This window comes from Chamaea fasciata, unplaced genomic scaffold (genome assembly GCF_029207755.1).
Source record: "Chamaea fasciata isolate MVZ Bird 193981 ecotype frontalis unplaced genomic scaffold, bChaFas1.0.hap1 SCAF_5, whole genome shotgun sequence".
Taxonomy (NCBI): Eukaryota; Metazoa; Chordata; class Aves; order Passeriformes; family Sylviidae; genus Chamaea; species Chamaea fasciata.
In genome coordinates, this window is record NW_027094090.1 from 69,888,968 (window position 1) to 69,909,647 (window position 20,680).

Below are 20,680 nucleotides of genomic sequence, written 5' to 3' on the forward strand. Positions count from 1 at the left end.
ATCTCCATTAACTCATCAACACTACTGCAGCTCTCTCTGCCAGCTGCCCTTTGCATTTAGGAGTGTATTTTCTACCAGACACCCAGATCAAACAACAGAAGATGTGCAACACTTCTGCTAAAATGCCACGGAGGGATGAACTGGAAAAGCACATCAGTGAAACAGATACTCAGAAGCCAAAAAAGTAACAGCCACACCAGGCTGTCCAAGCTAGGTATGTCACTGTGGGCTGGAAATTTGGGTGGAAGGGGATTTAAAGTGAGATACCAAGAGAATTTCCTGCATTTGATATGCTTCTCTTGTCCTTCCCTATGACACTCAAGCATCTCCTGTCAAAGCTAGACAGAGGAAATTCTAAGGCCCTGATACTGACAACGTTTTGCCTTTTCACAGAACATTTTCGTAAAAGGAATGAATCTCAGTGCATCAAGGTTAAAGGGTTAGGAAGAAGAGGCACGGGGCTAAACAAAAATATCTGGGATCAGTTGTGTAACTAAGGAAGGATTCCCTTCCAGAAGGAAAAAATGCAAGACATTACTTTCAAGCAGCACTTCACCAGCTCAAAGTGCAATGTACCTTCAAGGACTTGGATATTTGACCAAGTTACCCACATTCCAAGGCAATTCTGCCTCCACAAGGAAGCAACCACAGAGAGATCCTGCACAGAAGTTTCCACCCATGGAGAGCTCCCCTGGCAGAAGTTGTCAGAGGCAGGGAGTTCTCATTTTCTGAGCCCTCACTGACATCTGACCCTCCTTGCAACTGGAAATAATCTAGAGAGTGACCTTGATAGAGAAGGTATATTAAAAAATAATAAGAAATCTTAACCGAGAGGAATGAGGAACTCTCATTTGATCACTGTGTAGGAACATGCATTTAGAGAAAGGAAATGAATGTGTGAGAGAGCCAAGGAAAGTCAAGGCATAATCGGAGGATTTCTAGCATAAACATAATCGCTGGGATATTATCCTTGACCGGCTTCAGCAATTAGTATCTGCCCACACCTGAGTAAACTGGAAGTTAAATGGTCTCTGACTCACCTTGAAACTCAGGGTTTTGAAAAAGAACCACCACAGCTAAAGGAAAGGGAATGTCTGTCTCCCCTTCTTACCTCAGCAGAGACCACCTTTGCCATGGATAATCCTTCCAATAAAATGAAAACAGAGATATTTGCTTGCTGGTACATACCAGGCTGAGGAATCCTGCTCCAACTGCCCCTGCAGTGGCCTGGATCATCTGACCTTTTATCCTCATTGTTTTTAAAGGGGGCTGAGGTGGGGAGGTTTAAAAGGTGAAGAGCAATGGGAAATTACCTTGATGGTTTGGACATACTGGGTTAGAGAGCGAGGAACAGAGAAGAAAAGGAAGCCCCGCAAATACTCTTTTCATTTCTTAAAACGGCGATATTTATTTGTTAAGATAATTAATTTCAAATAATGAGTAACATAATAGTTGCCTTTGAAAAACTTCATCAAAATTAAATGAAACAATGAGCCTGTCCCTTCTGATCATGCTCATTAAGACTCTGCAGCTGTGAAAAAAGGCATGGGCTACTATAAAATCATTATTTGTTTCCATCCACTTGCACAAACATTATAAATAAGACTTCCCTTATAAAAATCACATAAGATGCTTGTGGCACATTTTGTAAAATGCAACTAGAAAAAGACAGGATACTGTTAATAAATAATACATTCAATAACAAAGCAATTTTTGCTATTGAGAGACATCTAGACATCTTGGGGTACGGTCACCATGAAACCACCTGAAAAAGGGACATTCTTCAAAGAAGCACTGCACAGTACTTGAAAAATGAACAAACTCTACTGACATAATCATAGAAAATACATTATTGCAGGGCAAAGAAAGTGATTCCCTTAGTCCTTGTAATAGTGTTGGCTGACAGCAAACATTTGCTACATTGGAGAGTGGATTAGATCGAAGCCCTAATCACAAGACTCGGAACAATACCACGCTTTGGGATGTTTAACACACTCCACACAAGTATCTTTGCCCCTGAGCGTGCCAAAAAACCAGTGGATTTGACATGTTCACCCAAGTGCTCCTGTCATTTGGACACGACATCCAGCCTGTAAAGCCTGGATCACACACCAGTAATGAGACAATGAGTATTACATGCTGGGCACTGGAGGTAAAACAAATTCACGGAATTACGCAATCTCAGAGGCATAACGGTTTGCTTATCTACTTTAATATCACCTCAAGACACCGAACTACCACGTTACCATCACATTTTTTCAACACACTGGGCAAGAGAAGAAGGAATGCAAATAAAAGTACTAGGATTTAACAGCTAACACTGACATCCCCACATCACATGGCTCCCTTGGGAACATTGTGTGAGAGAGAGCAAAAACGGCAAGTGTGCCCAGTCCCTAAAGAGCCAGGAGAAACCTTGTGTCCATCCTGCCAGGGCTTTGCATAACAGCCTTCCTGTAAACCACAGATTGATCCCAAATCAGCTTGTTTTATCCAAACTCTGAGCCCCTTCCCACCACCTGTGTAAGTTTTGGTAGCACCACTGATCCAAGCACCCCTTCCTTGAGCGGTGCCCCGGGAGGCTTTGTCCCTTCTCACAGCCAGAGTCGGCTACAAAGCAGGAGGTCTGAGAAGTACAGCTGGTAGGCCAGGGAAGGTGACAGCTAGGACTTTGCAACTATAGGGAGAAGCAAACAGAGGCTTTCAAGCAGTGCTTCCTGGGCTGCTGGCCCTCAGATAACGCAGTCTGTTCCCAAAGTAAAACACCAGGGAGCTGGGATAACCCCAGTGATATTCCCTGGTCCCCTGGCTGGGCAGATATTCAGGATGGCTGCAACTCCGCCGACAAATATTGGTGCCTTGTGAAATCGCTGACTTCTTGCAAATACCTCAGTGAGGTAAATGCAGAATTAACGATTTTGAAAAACCTTCGCCCAGTCCACTGCTGAGCTGGTCAAGCACAAAACTTCCCCAGGTTGTGGCTGTGCCTACAAGAAGTGGAAGGGAATTCACGAGAGTTTTAGTCTGCACTTCAGCCTCTAGCCATAAGCAGCAGAATTTAACAAACCACAGTCACTTATCTCCTGGCACAGGCACAGAGATTGGATGCAGGATGTGGGATGTGGGCAGGAAACACGTGGCATGGCATCACCAGTGAGCCTGACTGATCTCCCAGCCAGTGCAGCCCCATGAACCCATGCCTGGGAATAAATCAGATATGCTGGAAATACAAACAGATTGTCACTTACAGTGCTGGAAAGAAGCAGATTTAACTTTAGGAACAGAGCAGTTTGTTTATTACCATCTTAATGGTAAGGGCCATGTTACCAAATCGGAGTCTGAGAAGGAAATACAGTCAAAAGGGGATGTGGTTCACAGCAAAACCAGCTAGAAGTATCTTCTTTCCATTTCTCCTCCCTTCTCTTTTCAGTATTTTTACACTACAGAGCTCATACTAATAATCCATCTCAGGGACACAACATTCAAATGAAAACACATGCATGTTTTTACATTCATCATCATCCACATGCTACATTTCACAGTTCATTATCAGAGCAATGTACTGCTCTAGAAAAACATCACAGCAAGGCACCTTTCATTTCCTTGGTGTCTTTCTCTGCTTGCTTTTCTCTGGAGCTTTCAGAAATAGCCAGATGGAAACAGCATTAACGCAGGTTAAAGCCAGGTGTCTGGTATGTGCAAGAAACAAAAAAAGTTTAGAAGTCCTCGTAACTTCCACGAGACATAAAATGAAAATAAAGAATATTTGTATTGATGCAGAACTGTTTTATTATCTGGGGTTAGGGTCAGCTTTAAGCTGCACTTTGCAGCAGAGATTCACCATGTTACCCAGACCAACAGGACTGGACACAGTTGCCCATCAGTTCCAGTCTGGAGACTGGGTTTATGTGAAATGGTGGGACAGTTCCCCTTGAAAACTAAGTGGAGAGTCAAAGTCCTGACTGCTCTCACTCATGCCAGGGTTGCTGGCAGGGAACCCTGAATTCACTGCTCCAAAGTCGAGACCTCTCTCCTGAAACAACCAGAAAACAAGAGACTGATGCGAATCAGGATTATGGGATTTAAATGGTTCGTTTGTGCCTGTTACATGCACAGTTGGTAACCATGGCTCAGATTTGGTCCCAAAATTTGCATGTGGTTTTAGTCCAAAATGTATCCAAAAGCTCTTCATCAGAACAACTTGTCAAGGTGGTAGTGAATATGTGAAAATTAAACCTGATAAGTTTTCCCCTAAATAAAGATCGGACCTGTGCCCATGGGGTAATTCCAAACATAATATTTGATCACACTGAAGATTATTGAACATACTGAAAAGCAAATTTCAGATGCGATTTTGGCCTCACAAGCAGAAGTCCATCATTTGTCTGGTAGAGTTTTACAAAACAGAGTGACTCTCAACATCCTACTAGCTGCAAAATCATTAACATTCCTGTTGTTCTTACGTAAATCAGAGTGAAAGAATTATTCAGGATTTGCTTGAAATCTGAAAGCAAACTCAAATTCTACATCAGGTAGCTTTCAAAAGGCCCACTGAAGTTTGAATGTATCTTTGTCACTCTCACCTCATGGTTACTGAACTGGGCCTGGATAAAAGGAACTGTTCACACTACTTACACCTGCAGTTATTCTTTAGAAAACAGCTGGCTGTATGATAGAGTGTGTGGTTAAATATGGAGTAGACTAGACAAGGTAGAGTCTTGTTAGTCTATAAAATAGGGGGAAATGATCCTGAATTGATTTTTGCCCTTTTCCTTTTATATATATTCTCCTATTTGTATATATTCTCTCTATTTGTAGTTCTGCAGCCTATTATTGTATTCTAGGTACTTTCCCCAGTACTTCTCCCTGCCCTCATACGCAGAAAGACAACACACATTCCAAGATATCCTATCTGGGTTCTCTCTAGGAACCAAGGTTGAGACCAGCTCTTTGAGATGTATTTTTATAAACAAAGTTTAGTTTCCATCTAAGGGGCTGGAAGAGGATTCAGAGAAGATTGAACTGGGGGAAACTGCCTCACCACTTAAGTCTCTAATTGATGATTTTTGTCAATTTTGCTAATTTGCTAAATTTATAAAACTGTATTCACCCTGTGGGGGGGTGTGGGCATTTTGTGGACATTTTCCATGTCTGCCCTGGAGGCCTCCAAAAAAGACCAGCCTTTATATTATTACCTCCAAAACTAACATGATCTCAAAAGTGTGTTGTTTTCTTTCTAGGTTCTTTAAGGCATCAGTATCACCAAGGCAGCTACAGGCCTTTATTAAGGAGAAAACTCCTTGTTTGTGACTGAAGTTGAAAGCTATTTCAGTAATTAATTTCTATTTTATTGACACCTCATTGAGTATGAGCGTACTAAGACATACTAAAGATTCAAAATGTGACTAATTTAGGATAAAACCCAAAGACACTTGACAGTTTCATAAACTGGGGTTTATGAAAGCCAGAAAATCTTTCAGTTTTTAAAGAGGAAGATAATTTGTTGAGATTTCATGACTGAAAACATAAGTACTGTTATGAAGAAAAGTATTGTGCACAAAACAGAAAAAAAGCGTAAGACCAGCTTCTTTAAGAAAAACAGCATTTGAGATTAGAATAATGCCTTGGATAGAAATTGTCATTTAAAAAATCAAGAGAGAAGAAAGAAGGAAATACTATCAGAAAAGAAGAATTGCAGTTGAAAAGCAGGGGGAAAAGATCATCCCATTCCATCAATAAAATCTAACAAAATTATTTGATGAGTGGAAACACTTGCAGACATCAAATCCATCAAGAATAATAAATTACTTGCGGATATCTAATTCCTAGTTACAGTGAATGGTGAAGCTTCCCAGCGTAGAAAAATCCTTTTTTCATTTTCACTTGGCTCATCCAACACACTTGACAGATCGAGCAGCTTATGGATCACTTCCATGAAACAAGGGGATGTGACACACTCATGATTTGATTTCAATCTGTGACACCTTCATGGGGCAGAAGTTTGAAATGCAGTGAGATACTTGCCTTACAAAAGCAACCAACAAACAGCATGAACTGCTCAAGGTCTATACATGTCAGGAAAAAAAAGAATTGGTGGATTACAGAATAGATTACAGAGTTCTGATATTTTGACTAAGTATCATAACCTGGCAGTGCTTTAAAATAATTTAAAATTTTCATAGGATGAATTCCCTCAGGTTTGAGAACAGTCAACTAGTTAAAATCCAGGCAATTCTATTGATTTGATTGAGTCAGAGCAGTGAAAGAGAGCAGAGAATCTGGTTATAAACTGAGGACAGAGAGGAGAAAACCTTCTTTTCCCATTAAAAATGCACAGCTTTTCCCTTTCCTGCAATCCAGGTGCTCCCTGGACATAATTGGCCTATTGTACTTCCTAACACTGGGGGAGGATTTTAACACAAACACATAAATTCACTCAGATAAAAAGGGTAGTTCATTTGTTTGTTTACACCGTTCAAAACAGATAACCTTAATAAAATTTCTGTGGTTTTTTTTTTTTTTCACTTCAATTCCCAAGCATGAGTTAATTAATTCTCACAACATCTGAGCTAAAAGTAATCTCCAATCACCTGACAGAGAAATCACCACAGGGAGAAAGACTTCAAAACTCTGGGATGAGTAGTAGTTTCCACTACTTCATTTAATTATGGGTTAATAGAGTAATTAGTACCAGGAAGATGTAAAATGCTGCATACAAATATTGATAAACCTGAAGCAGCTTTTGCCTCTGTTAATTTTTTAGGTTTGGAGCCAGAGGAAAGTTCAATGTAGTGCAGAGAAAATTTCAAGCAACTTGTGAGCACAGCAAGTTTCACCCCAGTACAACAAGAACTGAGGGAAAGAGAAGCAAAAGAATAAAGACCTGATATCTATTAACAACCTTGGGTTCCAAGCATTTAAACCTAAGCTTCCATCCCTTTATCTTTACCAGAAATACTGTGCCTTTTTGTGCATTTATCTCCTTTCTGATCTTTGTCTACTTCTTTGGCCACCAGTTCTAAATGGCAGCACATAAACAGTCACAGATTTCAGAAGAGCTGAACCTCTGTCCTGACCTTTTTTTTTTTTTTTTTTCTTTTTTTGACTACATTTGAGAGTATATATATATATATATATATATTTTAGTCTATGGACACCACATGGGACAATCTAGACTAGGAAGCTTTGCAGAAGTATGGACTTGAATACAAAGCTAGAGGTCAGAGTAAGTTGGAAACCAAGGAAAATTCACGTATCTTCTAACATGGTTTCTTTAGTTATTAGTGCATTTTAGGAGAAAAAAAATAGGAGATATTTTTCATGTGTAAATTTTTGCAATTTTTTTTCCTCTAAATGACTTGAAAGTAAAACTTCAAGATACTAACCAGCATCAGAGCTATAATCTTCAGGCTATTTTGTTTATATTTATGGAACTGTGTGCCTATCTATTATTTAGGAAGTCTCCAGACACCTCTGAAAAGGGTAAGAGCTCTGATTGACTTTTCGTTCCATTTTCAATGCAAGGTGACATGCATGAACAAGAAAAAAAAAAAAATCTCCTGTTTCTACCTTTGCATGGAATAATTTTTGGAAATGCTTATGAAGTGGGAATTTCAAGAGCACTGCAAGCTGACCTAATCCAATACTACCTCAATGGGGATTCCATTATTGACAGAAATAAAACCACAGTGGTTTTTGCACTCTGCAGCACCGCGAAGTCACCTTCCAGTGACCTCCTCCTATATGCAAGTCTCATACTCACATACAGTGGCTTTTGGATAGTCAGATAAAATGATTTCTATGTCTATGTTTTGTAACAGGCCAAACCATGCAGTGACCAAATGGTAATACACTAAAGGACAAAATTTCCAGGCATTTCCATGCTCCTTGTAGTTTTCAGTACAAAGTCCAGGCCTTAAAAACCAGTCAGCACATGATTGAGCTGTAGGATCAGAGTCCTTGAAGGACCCTCACAGAATGAAGAAATATCACTCAGCGGTGGGAGATATCAAAAAGGCAGAAGCTGTGGCTAAAACACCTTTTTTTTTCTGTCAGTGCAGCACACTCTGTACCATCTGCCCAAACTCTACAGCTCAAGAGGCAGCAATCAACTCACATAGCTCAAAGGAGTCCTGCCAGACTACTCCAAACCAGGATTTCCTGAAAACTGGGCATCTTCTGGCGGTTTTACTCTACACACCATGGGTACCCAAAGAGAAACTTGCATTCCTGCAGGAGTGTTGATCTTTCAGCACATGGGGGGTTTATTTAAAAAAAAAATAAAAAAAAAATAAAAAAATTAAGCATTTCCTATAAAAACACATGCACTGAAGAAAAAACAAGTTGTGATTATGGCACTGTTGCAGAACACCAAAATCTTTGTTGGAGATATCTGAGTAGAGACTCGAATTGGTGTCTCAGTACTCCAGATTACGCATTTATTTTCAGTAAAGAATTTTCATTTACTATCAAGATAATCACACAATAAAAAAGCTTCCTGCAGAAGGAAGATTCTTTAAGTTGTTAGTAAGAATTCAGCTTCAAATGTAATACAATTCTGTAATTTTTTTCCTTCCAATAAACAGAAAATGATGCAACTCGTCTCTGCCATGGGTCTGACCGAAACAATTCACTGAATATACAATTAGAAATGAGAAGGAACTGTCCAAAAGGTACTCCAGTGTTTTATTGAACACCATCTTATCCATAAAGCCAGAGAACAATTACTAGTGGCACTGCTTTCTTAAACTCACTCTGGATTCACTCACAGGAGTTAAATCCAGGATAAAGCGGGGGGGAAAAAGGGTTTTACTTGGAAGGTGAAGACATCAAATAACACAGTAAATTCCACACGGCCGGAGTGCTCAAGGTTCCCTTGCCTTAGAGGGTCCCAGACAGGATAAACATTGAGCTCAGCAGAAAGCTGACCCCCTCCACAGCAGAGGGAGTACACGATCAATAATTTAAGATGCAGCTCTGACACGCCTTTCTGAGACTTGCCAGGGATTTCAAGCGCTGCTGGAGGCAGGCTGGTCCCCTAAGGGATGAGCTACCGTCATTTCCAGTGAGTCCAGCTCTCCTGACTGCGAGGCAGGACAGGGCTCACCGTGCCTTGGGGAATTACCTGGGATCACAAGCTGCTCATGGAGCTGCTCCTCTGCTCCTGAGCCCAGTCAGGATGGCATTGGTGGGCACTGGGCAAAGCCACGAGGAGCAATCAGCCTTTTCCACCAGGGAAAACAGCTCCAGCTCCTGCTCTGCTGGAGTGTTTTCACAGTCCTGCAGAGAACTGAGAATGGCCAGAAGAAGCCTGAACCTGGCAGCGCCTCTCTCCTGGTTGTATCCAACCAAGCATTTTCAACGAGCAACTCTCTTTTTGCCCCCACCACGACAGCTGAAAAGCAGAGTGGAATTCATTCTAAAGCAGAGTGGAATTCATTCTAAAGCACATGCATTAAGCTGAAGAGGCTGAATACACCAGGGCTCAGCCTGCTGCAATAAAACCTCATGAAAATGAATAATCAGGGAGGAACGAGTAGCTGTTTAAGTTCTCACTACTGCCAAAAAAATATCAGCCAGGGAGGATAGGTTAAGCCTCCTGTCGGCTCTTTGCCTTCCACTTATGGAAACGAGTTTGTTAATATTTAATAAAAGAACTCTAAGTCTTTTACTAATTGTTCTGTTCAGAAACTACAAAAAAGTACAAAAAAACATATGACAGATTCCAAGAGATAAAATGCAGGAATTCAAGGAAACAGATATTATTTTACAACAATGCCCTTGAAAAATACGTCCTTCTTCTATCCTCTTTCTCTTCTCCAGTGAGGGAATTACCTACACCTGGCTGAAGGTGTATTTTTTATTTGGAGCTATTTTGAACTCCTGGTGGATATGTCAACAGTTTAAAAGAAAAGCTTGTTCAAACAACAAAACACATGAGCTGCCTTATGGCTGGATTTTAAAAAAATCACACTTCTATCCGCAAAGGGAATGGTCATCTGGAAGGACAGAGAAGAGAGATCCTTTAGGGCGATGGTTTGGGGCAGAAATAGAAGCCCACATTAAGAGGAAGTCACTGCACACTAGGACAACTACAGTACCCAAAATACCCTTCAATCAATCATGGAGATGGGAAAAAGGCATTTCTGGACAAAGCCTGATGAATTTTGCTCACTTGGAAGTATCAGCTAATGGAAACTCCACCATATGCGTTTTTGAAGGGGGCCATGATTCAAGATAGCAGCTGGTTAGTCCATTTTATATCTATGTTTTGATGGGAGTGGCAGGAAGGAACAGCTTGTCCTTCCTATAACCTGGACTTCTTCCAATACTTACTAATCTATTAAGCTGAAGAAGAGTCAGAGAGGCAGCAAATGGTGAGATTGCTGTCACCTCCTTAATTTTCCTCACTTCTAGATCGAAAGTTCCCCTTAAGCCTTAATTCCAGGCAAGGATGAGCCTGATAGTCAGCATTCAGGAAGCTGTTTCCAGGAATGGTTTTCCATCACTACATTTCAGGACACTGAGTTTCAACAAGCTTTGCTTAGTTTCAGCTCTCACAGAGGTGCTAACTCAGCTGCCTAGATAACAACATGAATTCTGAGGAAAATAACAAAAAGATGAAAGAAGTCAAAAAATCAGCCAATATTTCCATATTCTGTAAAACTTCAGCTGTAACAGAGGCTTAGACATTTGACTTTAGTAGCTGCCTCACACCAAACTTGTTATCTTCATCCCAGCAAAAATATAAAAATACAGCATTCCTGAGCAAGAGTTCTTAGCACTGTCACAAAGTCTGTGCCAAAATTAGAGATGTTTTTATTCTCATGAGCACACCTCCCACTCCCTTCTCTAGGACTTTGTTTTGCTTGTCTGATCCAGAAAGAGCTCCAAGAGGCTTCCTAACCAACAAGGAGGGAAAGTTTTACATAGTTTTGTCACAAGTTCAAAAATTGGTCTTGATTTCCTCCAGAACACATAGAGTCCCAGAGAGATTTCAAGAGGGATTTCAGTGTATACCTTTCCTGTAAAGGTGTTCAGTTTATTCTCCTTACAAACATGGGACAATGATTCCTGTGCAAGCAGAGTAATATTCCAGCACTCCTGTCCCTTGTCAGGTCTATGGTAAAATTAATAACTATGAATATTAACAAATCATTTGGCCAGCCTGAACCAGTTTTTACTGAAGGTGAACTTTCAACCTGGCAAGATTTGTGCAGCTTTAACTACATCATCAGGGAAATTCAGGGACTGGCAGCAGAAATAGAGGGAATTATTATTATACTAAGAAATATTAAGATTTCAAAAGACTTCACTAAAAATACGGCAACACAAGCAATGACCTCCCTCCTGAAGGTGGATAAATTCTCAGGCCCTTCCATGCAATGCCGTATTTCATATCAGTGATGCTACACATGGATTGCCCTCCTCCGAGACATCCACCAGGCAAGCTCCACACTTCACATGGATGGAGAGCCTTCACTCCAACATTTCTGTCAGGTAACAGCCACTCCTATGTTCTCAGCTGCTTGGTTTTGTCCTTTTGACTGCTCTGGCCACGAAAGATTTGCAGGGCTCTCCTGCATCCCTTTTAATCTGCTGGGCAAAAGGCTGATTGCTGGCCGGTGTTTCCATAGACTGGCGAGTCAGCTAAAACACATTTTGCCTCTCAAGAGCAGCATTTATTTTTGTTCCTCTCCTTTTCTCCAGTTTTCTGGAACTTACAGAGAATTGTTTACCCTTGAAGCCATTACTTCCCCAGCAAACGTGGTTGTCTTTGTGCTGTGTGTGCCAGTTGTACTCATTGTACGTAAATGTGAACAGAGCCCCAATTAGAGATTTCTCCAATATCAGCCACACATCACACACAGCCTGGGTCTCTCCTGCCCCCATAATTCCTTGGAAGCATCTCCCAGCAAACATCAGGACTGCAGACACCAGAAGGGACTCACAAAGGCCTCAGGTTCAGCCTTAGAGAGGAGGGGAATACAACACCTCCAGACATCCAGGGCACTGGTTGAACATGAACAAGCCAGACCTTATGGACAGAGTTTTCCGACAAAAACACTTGTTCTTCTAATCCAATTATTTTCCCAACACGTGGAACAAATAATTACCAAGGGGATGGAGAGCTGTAAGGGAGGCTCAGAAGGGAATTCCTAAGTACTGGTAAAAATACCAAAAGATGACCAGCAAAGAGGCAGTTCCCCGCTACTCTCCTTGTTCCCTCCTGCTCTCAAGGAAATGCTGGCATCCTGCTGAACTGCCATTTTTAGCACATCCTATTCCAACTGCTGTTTTCACAGATAATGTGATCTACAAAGCACTAAAAAGAACAAACTTGATGCACCCAATAAAAACCATACAGGCACCTCTTCGTCTCCAAGAAAGGCAGCTCAGTCAAATTCTGCCATAACAAGCAACAAGGAAAATATTTTACTTTCAAATCCTTCCTCACCGAGTGCCCACATCATAGATAATGCACTAATGAAATGGAATCAATTATCAAGTGATGTTCCATCATTGTGCTGACTGTACTTTAATGAAAACATCGACAATCGACAAAGATAACATGGGCTACGAGGTACATTCAGATTCTTTCAGAACAATAACTAGAACACTCCAAAATCTCCAAATTACCCTTCAGCACTGCCCTGTAATCCTATGAAACAGTGCCCACTTTATGCTTGGAATATCCATATTCCAGAAGAAAATTTTTATTATGAAACATAAATTTAAAAAGAAAAACATGATTGTTTTTTCCCCGGTTTCCTACACAGAAAGTTGAACTATTTGTACTTAAAGAAGAGCCATGGATTTTGCTTTTTTTTGAAAAAGACCCAATTATATCTATAGAATTTGCAGCTGGTAGTCTACAAGGAGAGACCTTATCAACACTTGAGAAGACACATCCCCCAAAATACTACAATTTTGGAGCTAGAGCAGCACAAGAAGTTGTTGTGGAAAGTTGATGACAGTTTTGTTGTTCCGACACCTTGACTAGATTTTCAGTAATAAGATAATAAGAAAGAGAATATTGATTTGGATTTTTCAAGTTAATGGTGGTAACATCTTCCAGCTTACATTGCACTGCAGACTGAGCTGGGATTCTCCCCTTGTCCTCCAGTGCTAAACCAAAGCAAACAAATAAAATGATTTCTCATTTCCACGGTGAGAGGACCATCTGCTGCCCAAGTAATAACCCAAAATAAAACATTCCTTCAGGCACTGTGCACACTGACAGAATTCACCAGTGTGAGCAGGGCTGCCTTACATCAGGCATGCCCTTCTCTTTTTTCCTTTTTCTTGCTGGCTGTGCAGCTTTTCAGTGCTCCCAAAGGCTGTTTTATTTCCCAGACTCTCTTTAAGCAGAGACAATCTCATGTGAGAAGTACAAGTCTTTAAGGCTAACGTTACAATCCAGGCAGAAGAGCGAGTCACACACAGAGAAACGATTTTCGAAGCTTTGACTAATTTTAAATGACACTTACATTCATTTCTGCAATTTTCCTGCTATGAGCACATGAAGAACCTCATTCTGCATTCCACTGAACCCCTCAAATACCCTCAACAGTCCATGAACATCTGGAGTCCAAATGAATACAGAATTAATCCCTAAGGCTGGACAGCAAAACAGGTCAGGAACCATCCCTGCTATGAAAGTCACTGTGGAAAATCTTGCAGCGGGTCACTGAAATCAGGCTGCACTTCACTGCTGGTTTTGTAACATGTTTTCTTTCCAGACCAATTTGCCTTAACCAGCTCTTGCCCACAGTGCAGCACTGGCACAGCTGTGAGTGCAACGACCTGAACTGTCCTGGTAAAACCTACAACACATAGGTCTATCCATCCCCAGTAGCAAGGCATTCCTATGACATTCTAACCAGATTCTTAGCACCTTCACTCTCCCCAGGAGTCTTCAGAGGAGCTGATGGTACTCAGCTCCTTGGGCTTTTAAGCCCTTCCTTTTCCTTCCTTTGGAGGAACAGGGGGAGTGGGGGGAGGGATGACACATCAAAAAAAAAAGGAATAAAAGGAAATAAAACAAAGAGTCAATGACACACACATGCTGTCCTACACATACACACCCCCAAACAGAGGAAAAAAAGCAAGGAAAAAGGAAAGTTCTACGGGGTGCTGACCTGGAATGAAATGGAATTTGGAACAGATAGTCATATTTGGCACTGTCAGCAAAAGCTTATGAGTGGCCTGGTGACTCTCTGAGCCTTAATGCCCTTTTTACACTTGTCACTTAAAAACGTCCCCGGAAAGTTCAGCTGTGCTGCTTCTGACATTTTCTTTTCCCCACTGCTGCTGAATGGACTTGATGGTGAGGTACATTTCATCCCCCTCCCAGTTCCATAAAGCACTAAACCAATAAGGAACGTATTCCATTTGGCCTTCAAGTAGCATTTCTATGGTCCATGCAGATCCCTTTAAAAACAACCAACGTAAAACAGAACTCTCTGCTGGAGAGCAGGGAAATTAAAAAAACTATTGGATCTCCCAAATCGACTCCCACGATCCTCAGGCTGAAGGCTGGATTAGAGGAGGGTCCTCACACGGTTCTAGCTGCATCCTCAGTACCCCACTTTTATGGAGAAACCAGAGCTGTAGAAACTCCTCTGGCATGGCGTGGAACCCGGAGTCGGGCAGGACATTGTCATAGTAGTGATGGCTGATAAACTTCCCGTGCAGGTCCACCGAGAAGGGCCAGAAGCCATAAATTGTCACCTCCTCACACAGCCCTAGGGCAGCGCTGACCAGGAAAAGCCCCGTGGAAAGGCGCTTGGCGTGGATGCCTTTGCTCTTCCAGAACTTGCTGATGTCCCTCAGGAAGTTGGGGTTGGCAAAAAGCACCGCCTGCTTGGCACCGAAATCTTCCAGGGTGTAGTAGACGCGGAGGGAGGGCCCCGTGCCTGTTTTCATGGAGAAGGCTGGCATGTAGATGTAGCTGTGGTTGTAGACCTTCACGCTGTCCACAAAGGCTTTTCGGGACCACAGCAGATTCTGGAACCTGGGAAATCACAAGGGAGAAATGAGTTGGTGACACATAGGTTTTCCCAGACATTTCATAATCCACCCAAGGGCTGCTCTTCGTACCCATCTTTACAATTCACTGCACACCTTTTCTGAGCCCAGAGAAAGTCCAGACGAACTTCTGGCTGTCTGACACTGCCTCTCTTTTGAGAACAGACATCTGAATAGACAGTTGAAAACTATCTGGTATCCTGCCAACTCCAACACCTTTCTGATTTCCTCTTTTTTAAAAAAAAAAACCCAAATGAACACTGACAACATTCCGTAAGACTCAATCCTTTTTAGCAATGTTTTTCATCTGCTCAAAACTCAGCTTAAATTTTTCAGGTACGGGAATCTATGAAAGAAATTTTCAAATCTGTGCTCTTGTTTGTTAACGGCAGACTAAAATAAGAACCTAAGTTAGATCAGGAGGGCAAGGTATATGTACAGATTATTTCTTTGGTATGAAAACAGCACGTTACAATTTGTTTAATTTTCAATAGCTATTTGCTGATGGCCGTTTTATTCCCGATTCCTGACAAACTACTTCACAACCACTATTATGGACTATAAGCTTTCCTTGCCATACGTTTCCTTCCCCACCTTTATCACTTGACAATATCCAAAGCCTTCAGAGTGTGAACCGTACTACACTAAAAACCACTTTTGCACAAGCCTCACACACTCCTCTCACTGCAGCTAGGCTGCTCCCCTGCATGTGATCCCTAATTTTTTCCTCAGCTCCCAAATGCCTGTGTTGCCGCCTCCTCTCCCTGTTTCCTGCAGCCAAGGCAGATGTGTCATGACTAATTCCCTAGTCACACACCAGAACAATCAGAACAAGAAAGTTAAGTCAGCAGCACTGGATTTTTTTTTCCTTACTGTTGTGCAGGCAGAAATAGGTGTAATAATATGGTTTTAAATGGTTATAAAGAGATCAATTTTATGCATAAATCTCTTTGAAAGTATAACAAGAATGACACAAACAGGTTTAAATAGAATGCGAGATGACCTCAAGAAGCATTAAACAAAATTTCAGCTGAAATGACTGGAAACCAAAAAAAAAAAAAACCAAGCAGCTTCAACAGCATTGAAATGTCTCATAATATAAGCTAGGTCTTTTTGTAGTCCTTGTTTTGGCAAAAAAAGCCCCTTGATATATTCTTGATAAATTGAAAGGTTTTGTTGACATTTTTAATACGAAATATTCGGTCTCTTGATTTGCTACAAGATTCTTGAAAATCTTCCTGCACGTGGCATTAGAATGAAGCTGGTTTGAAATCTGAAGTCTCTCTGGGTCTTCACTGCTTCTTTGCTCTGCAGGTCTGCTCCTACTGCACGGTGCTATTTGCTAATGGAGACAGAGCCACTGGCTTCCAAGCAAGACATCAATTCAACCCCAACCTACAAAACAAAACCCAATAATTTCCTATCTCATTGCATCTGGCATTCTTTTCTGTAGAACCAGCCAAGTCACAGCTTAGTGCAGAAGGCCAGCCAAGACCAAGGTGCCTTGGCAGAAATTCATTGCCTGCCTGTACCTCTTCACGTGGGTCTGTCCTTCCATTATTATCAGACCTATGACTGTTCCACAAAATAAGCTTTACCAGCCTCTCTTCTCAAGGAGTAGCAGGACAACCTGCAGATTACCAGGTACATGAGTTGGCTCCACCCTACCAAGCTTATTTTGTTTCCATCAGGACACTGTCACTGAGGAGGAAAAAAAAAAAAAAATTAAAAAATAAACTTCAAGCTTAATACTTTCAATATTCACCTAAGTGCTCAGAACCCCAGTAGCCAAACATTGTTCTAACATCCCTAAAAGTCCAAAATAGGACTTTTAAAAGGTCCTAAGGCCAACAGCAGGCTTTCAGCCCCCATTCAGCCACTGGGCATTGCAGGTTCAAACTTCCTTCCACAGTAAAGGGGTGTTGAGCAAACAGCTTGATGTTGTGGGGTCTTTCCACCTTGGCTGAGGAGAGGCCAGAGGCACGTTCACTCCTGAAGCATCATGTCCTTTCCCACTAAAAACTAGTCCAGGGAGAAGGCTACTCCATGCTTGACAGAGAGAGCAGGAAGGCTTTTCCCTTGAAGCTTTGTAGAGCCCACAGGAGCGTGACAGTGTTTGTCACCTGCACGTCCTGGCACTGACACCGCCAGCCTGGTGCAGCCCTCGCATCCACAGGGACGCAAACGCCTTCCCTTGTGCCAATCCTCACCCAGAACGAGGAGCTGCTGGTTCCTGGTTAGTGCTGGCCTCTGCTGAGCATTCAGTCCTCTCAGTGGCACAGCCCAGAAGCTGTTCAGCTCCATCACACACACACACAGAGCTTCCAGAGAAATGCATCGAATGATGTAGTGCTTTACACAAGAGTGCATCTCAGGCAATGTTATCTCCCCAGCGCAGCCTGGAGCAAGAAACAGCTGAATTGCTTTCAGGGTCCTCCCCTGACCTTCTGCAGTCAAGCTCACACAGACATGTGGGGAGTTGCTAGCATTTGGATAAAACTGGAGCTGGAATCTTCCAAGCCCCGAGCAGCACCTGGAAACTCCACAAGCAGCTTGGGAATTTGCAGTGACGTGTTCCAGCAGCTCTGCAGCCCAGAGACGCATGAGTGACTGTGAATCCTGGTGAAAACGGATCACAGCAGGTCCAGCCCAGACACTTCTACTTCCACTGCACTCCTCAGTGGACAGTGAACAACTCAAATCATCAACGCCACATTTTTCTTTCAGGTTCCTAAGAAAGATCAACTTAAAACCAGCAACTTTCAGCAGCACGTGGAGGCAGAGCTGCAGAGATATCAGAGAAATAATTTCCTTGCTATCAGCTGGAGAATTCCCTCAAATGCTCTGCTCTGCTTTTCCAGAGAGAAATATTCATCCAAGAGAAAACTGCCATGGCACATTGTCATAGCAGAACAATCAAAGACTTAAGAGCATTAAGTGTTTTAGGTTTTGTTTTTAATCTGTTTTTAATGTTCTTATTGATGCTCTTTAGCAGATATTCAGGGACACGGCTGCTCTCTGGTACTGAGAGACAGTTCTCAGTAACCACAAGGAATTTGCTGCAGTGACATTGAGCTCACCCTCTTGCAGATAATTATGGCAGCATTCTCTTGCATCTTGGTTTCTTTTTGATCTCCCCAGAGAGTCACTATCTCATGCCTGTGACGATATCCCAGGCACCGATTCTCTCGGCATCTGCAAAGTCACAAGTTCAGCATTCTGGATTAATTGGGAGTTGACTTACCAGAGGGGAAAAAATAAAATTACATAATGAGGGGAACGGCTCAGGTGCCAAAGAAATAGTGTATTATTTTAAAATTACAACAGATAGAGCTCAAGGGAATAGAGCAGAAGGCGCAAAGACTTATGTTTGTCATGTCCCTATTACAAACAATAACCTCACAAAAACTATTTAGATAATTTGATGCCAGCATTATCCAAGAATGATTTAGCAATTTGCTGCAGATGTTGGACTCTGCTTAGAGCTGGGGTCACAACAAGTCAGCTTGCAAACACACATCTGAGCCTCCTCTGCCGTGTCAGAGGGGTTGTACTGCACTCATTTCTCAGAGAGCTTTTCAAACAGCAGTGCCCTCCTCATGCCCTGTGCTCTCACTCAGATCCAGCTCTTCTTGAAGATGTGCCCCTCCGGGGCTTGTGCAGACCATCTTACTGACACACAGGCTGTGTCTCAATTAACAAACTGCTCCTATGTGCTCATTCCACATGTGGCCACTTCTAGCATGCTTTAGCTGCAAGGTAGACTTTATACTTGTCCACACAGGGAGCCAGAATTGAGCACTTAAAGGACTATAAATGGACCCTCTTTCTCATTTTATCTCAGCTCTCCCAACTACATAAGCCACTGTTTACCCACTTTAAGGATGTCTACCTGACTTAAGAATCAATTATAATCCCATTAAAGTCAACGGCAAAACCAACTCTGACCCCCAGTGCTCTGTCTAACCTCATTTCAAGCACCTTCAGCAGGAGGGATTCTCTCCTGTTCTTTCTGTGTCCCTCCACAGGCACCGTGGTCACCCAGCTGACAGCTCGTGGCATGAGTGGGGTGATGCTATTCCAATTTTTTTTTTCCCTCTTTGCCCTTCTTCCCTGCTGGCTCTTTATGGGCCAGCTGCTTGCTCCTCTCAGGGGGTGACTGACTCCCAAACTCACTCCAGCTCATCCCTTCTGTGCATCCTGAAGCCTGCTGAGATCCCACACTGCTGCTTCTTATGGATGGAGGCTTCCAACCTCAAACAGCCAGAGTTCTTCTCTGTCCTCTCTGACACCAGTGTTTAAAGACAAATTTGCCTCATCCTCCTTTTTATAAACCTTTTGAACGGTGTTTTCCAGTGCAGGGATTCTGGGTACTTCCACCATCATCTTTAAATACCCCAAAACAGGGAACATCACTCTTTCCAGTGACTTGCTGGGCCAGTCTCTCTCTTAATGACGCACTGTCCTTAGTGCATGACCTTCAGAATAATTTGATGCATTCAGAAAGTCCAGAGAGACATGGCAGAGGTATGTTGTAATCCCCATGAAGAAGCAGGCTCCTTTTCTGACTGAATTAAGCATTAATTTGAGCTTTTTAAAAACCTCTACCCCATTACTGCTCTGGAAATACTATATATAGCGCCAAGGGAAAGCTGACTTTTTCAATGGAACACAGAGCTATCCTGTACAGCAAAACAATGAAATATTAAAATCAGTGTTCACTGGTATTTTGGGACTGTGTGTGATCCTTATTCTGCCAACTCGAATTAAAATGTGCTTTTAATAGCTACTCTTTCCAAAACCAGCAGAGGTAAATGTCAACCCATTCTGTTATCTGACAGCATGGATCTTAGCTTCCAGAAGATGAGCTGCTCATCTTAGCCTGACTCTTTGAAAATTGTGGCTGCTGTAGTCAGACACAAGTGGAAATAATAAAAAAGGACAGGCAGGACAGCATGGATGTAAATTACTTGTGTTGTTAAAATTGCTGCCTGGTGTTTCTAAGTCTTCTGAATGCTTCCAAACTCTTACAGCTGGAAGTCAGGAAGATGGGAAAGTAGGAGAAGCAATGAAATCAGCAAGGAAAAAGCCCAAACAACACAGAACTAAGTCTGATACCTTTGGCACTGAATTTCACTGGACTGCATGCCAGAGAGAGCTGAGAAGAAGCAAAACCGGATCACACATTTCCTCAGATTTTAATGGAAAAAGAATCACAACAGAGCCCAGACAGAGACTTTAGGAGATTTACTTTAGATTAAGACAGTGTCCCTAAGACTGTCTGCTGTGTCTTTGGGACAGCAACAAAACAGGAAGAGAACAGAGAATCATCTCCTGGATCTTTCACTCAAAAACATTCCAGACACAGGTCCCTGTGGATCACTGCCCACAGGAGCACAGCAGAAACACAAGGCTAATAACATTATGCCTTCCTGATTGTGCTGGCCCCCTGTGCTTTGTAACCCAAACATAAAATCTACCAAATTATTGCAGTTATGAAAGACCTATTCATAGCTGAGAACACTATTGCTGAGTCTTTGAGTTCTCTCTTTAATGTCATGACATCCTGCACACATTAATCATTTGCAAATAACAGTGAATGTGACATTCAGCTACGTCCTCTCTTCAGACTCTTGGAGCTCTCTCCAGA

The 20,680-nt window shown here is 42.1% G+C and overlaps 1 protein-coding gene across 1 annotated transcript in view; it reads right to left on the reverse strand.

Annotated features, from left to right (window-relative positions):
• Positions 1 to 1,233: 1,233 nt before the first annotated feature.
• The window catches only part of ST8SIA1 (ST8 alpha-N-acetyl-neuraminide alpha-2,8-sialyltransferase 1), a 110,101-nt gene continuing 90,654 nt past the window's right edge, over positions 1,234 to 20,680 (reverse strand). Inside the window, exon 5 of the mRNA XM_066184360.1 lies at positions 1,234 to 15,016. Within this exon, the coding sequence (XP_066040457.1) occupies positions 14,527 to 15,016 (490 nt within the window). The 3' untranslated portion in view covers positions 1,234 to 14,526. The remainder of the gene's footprint in view (positions 15,017 to 20,680) is intronic.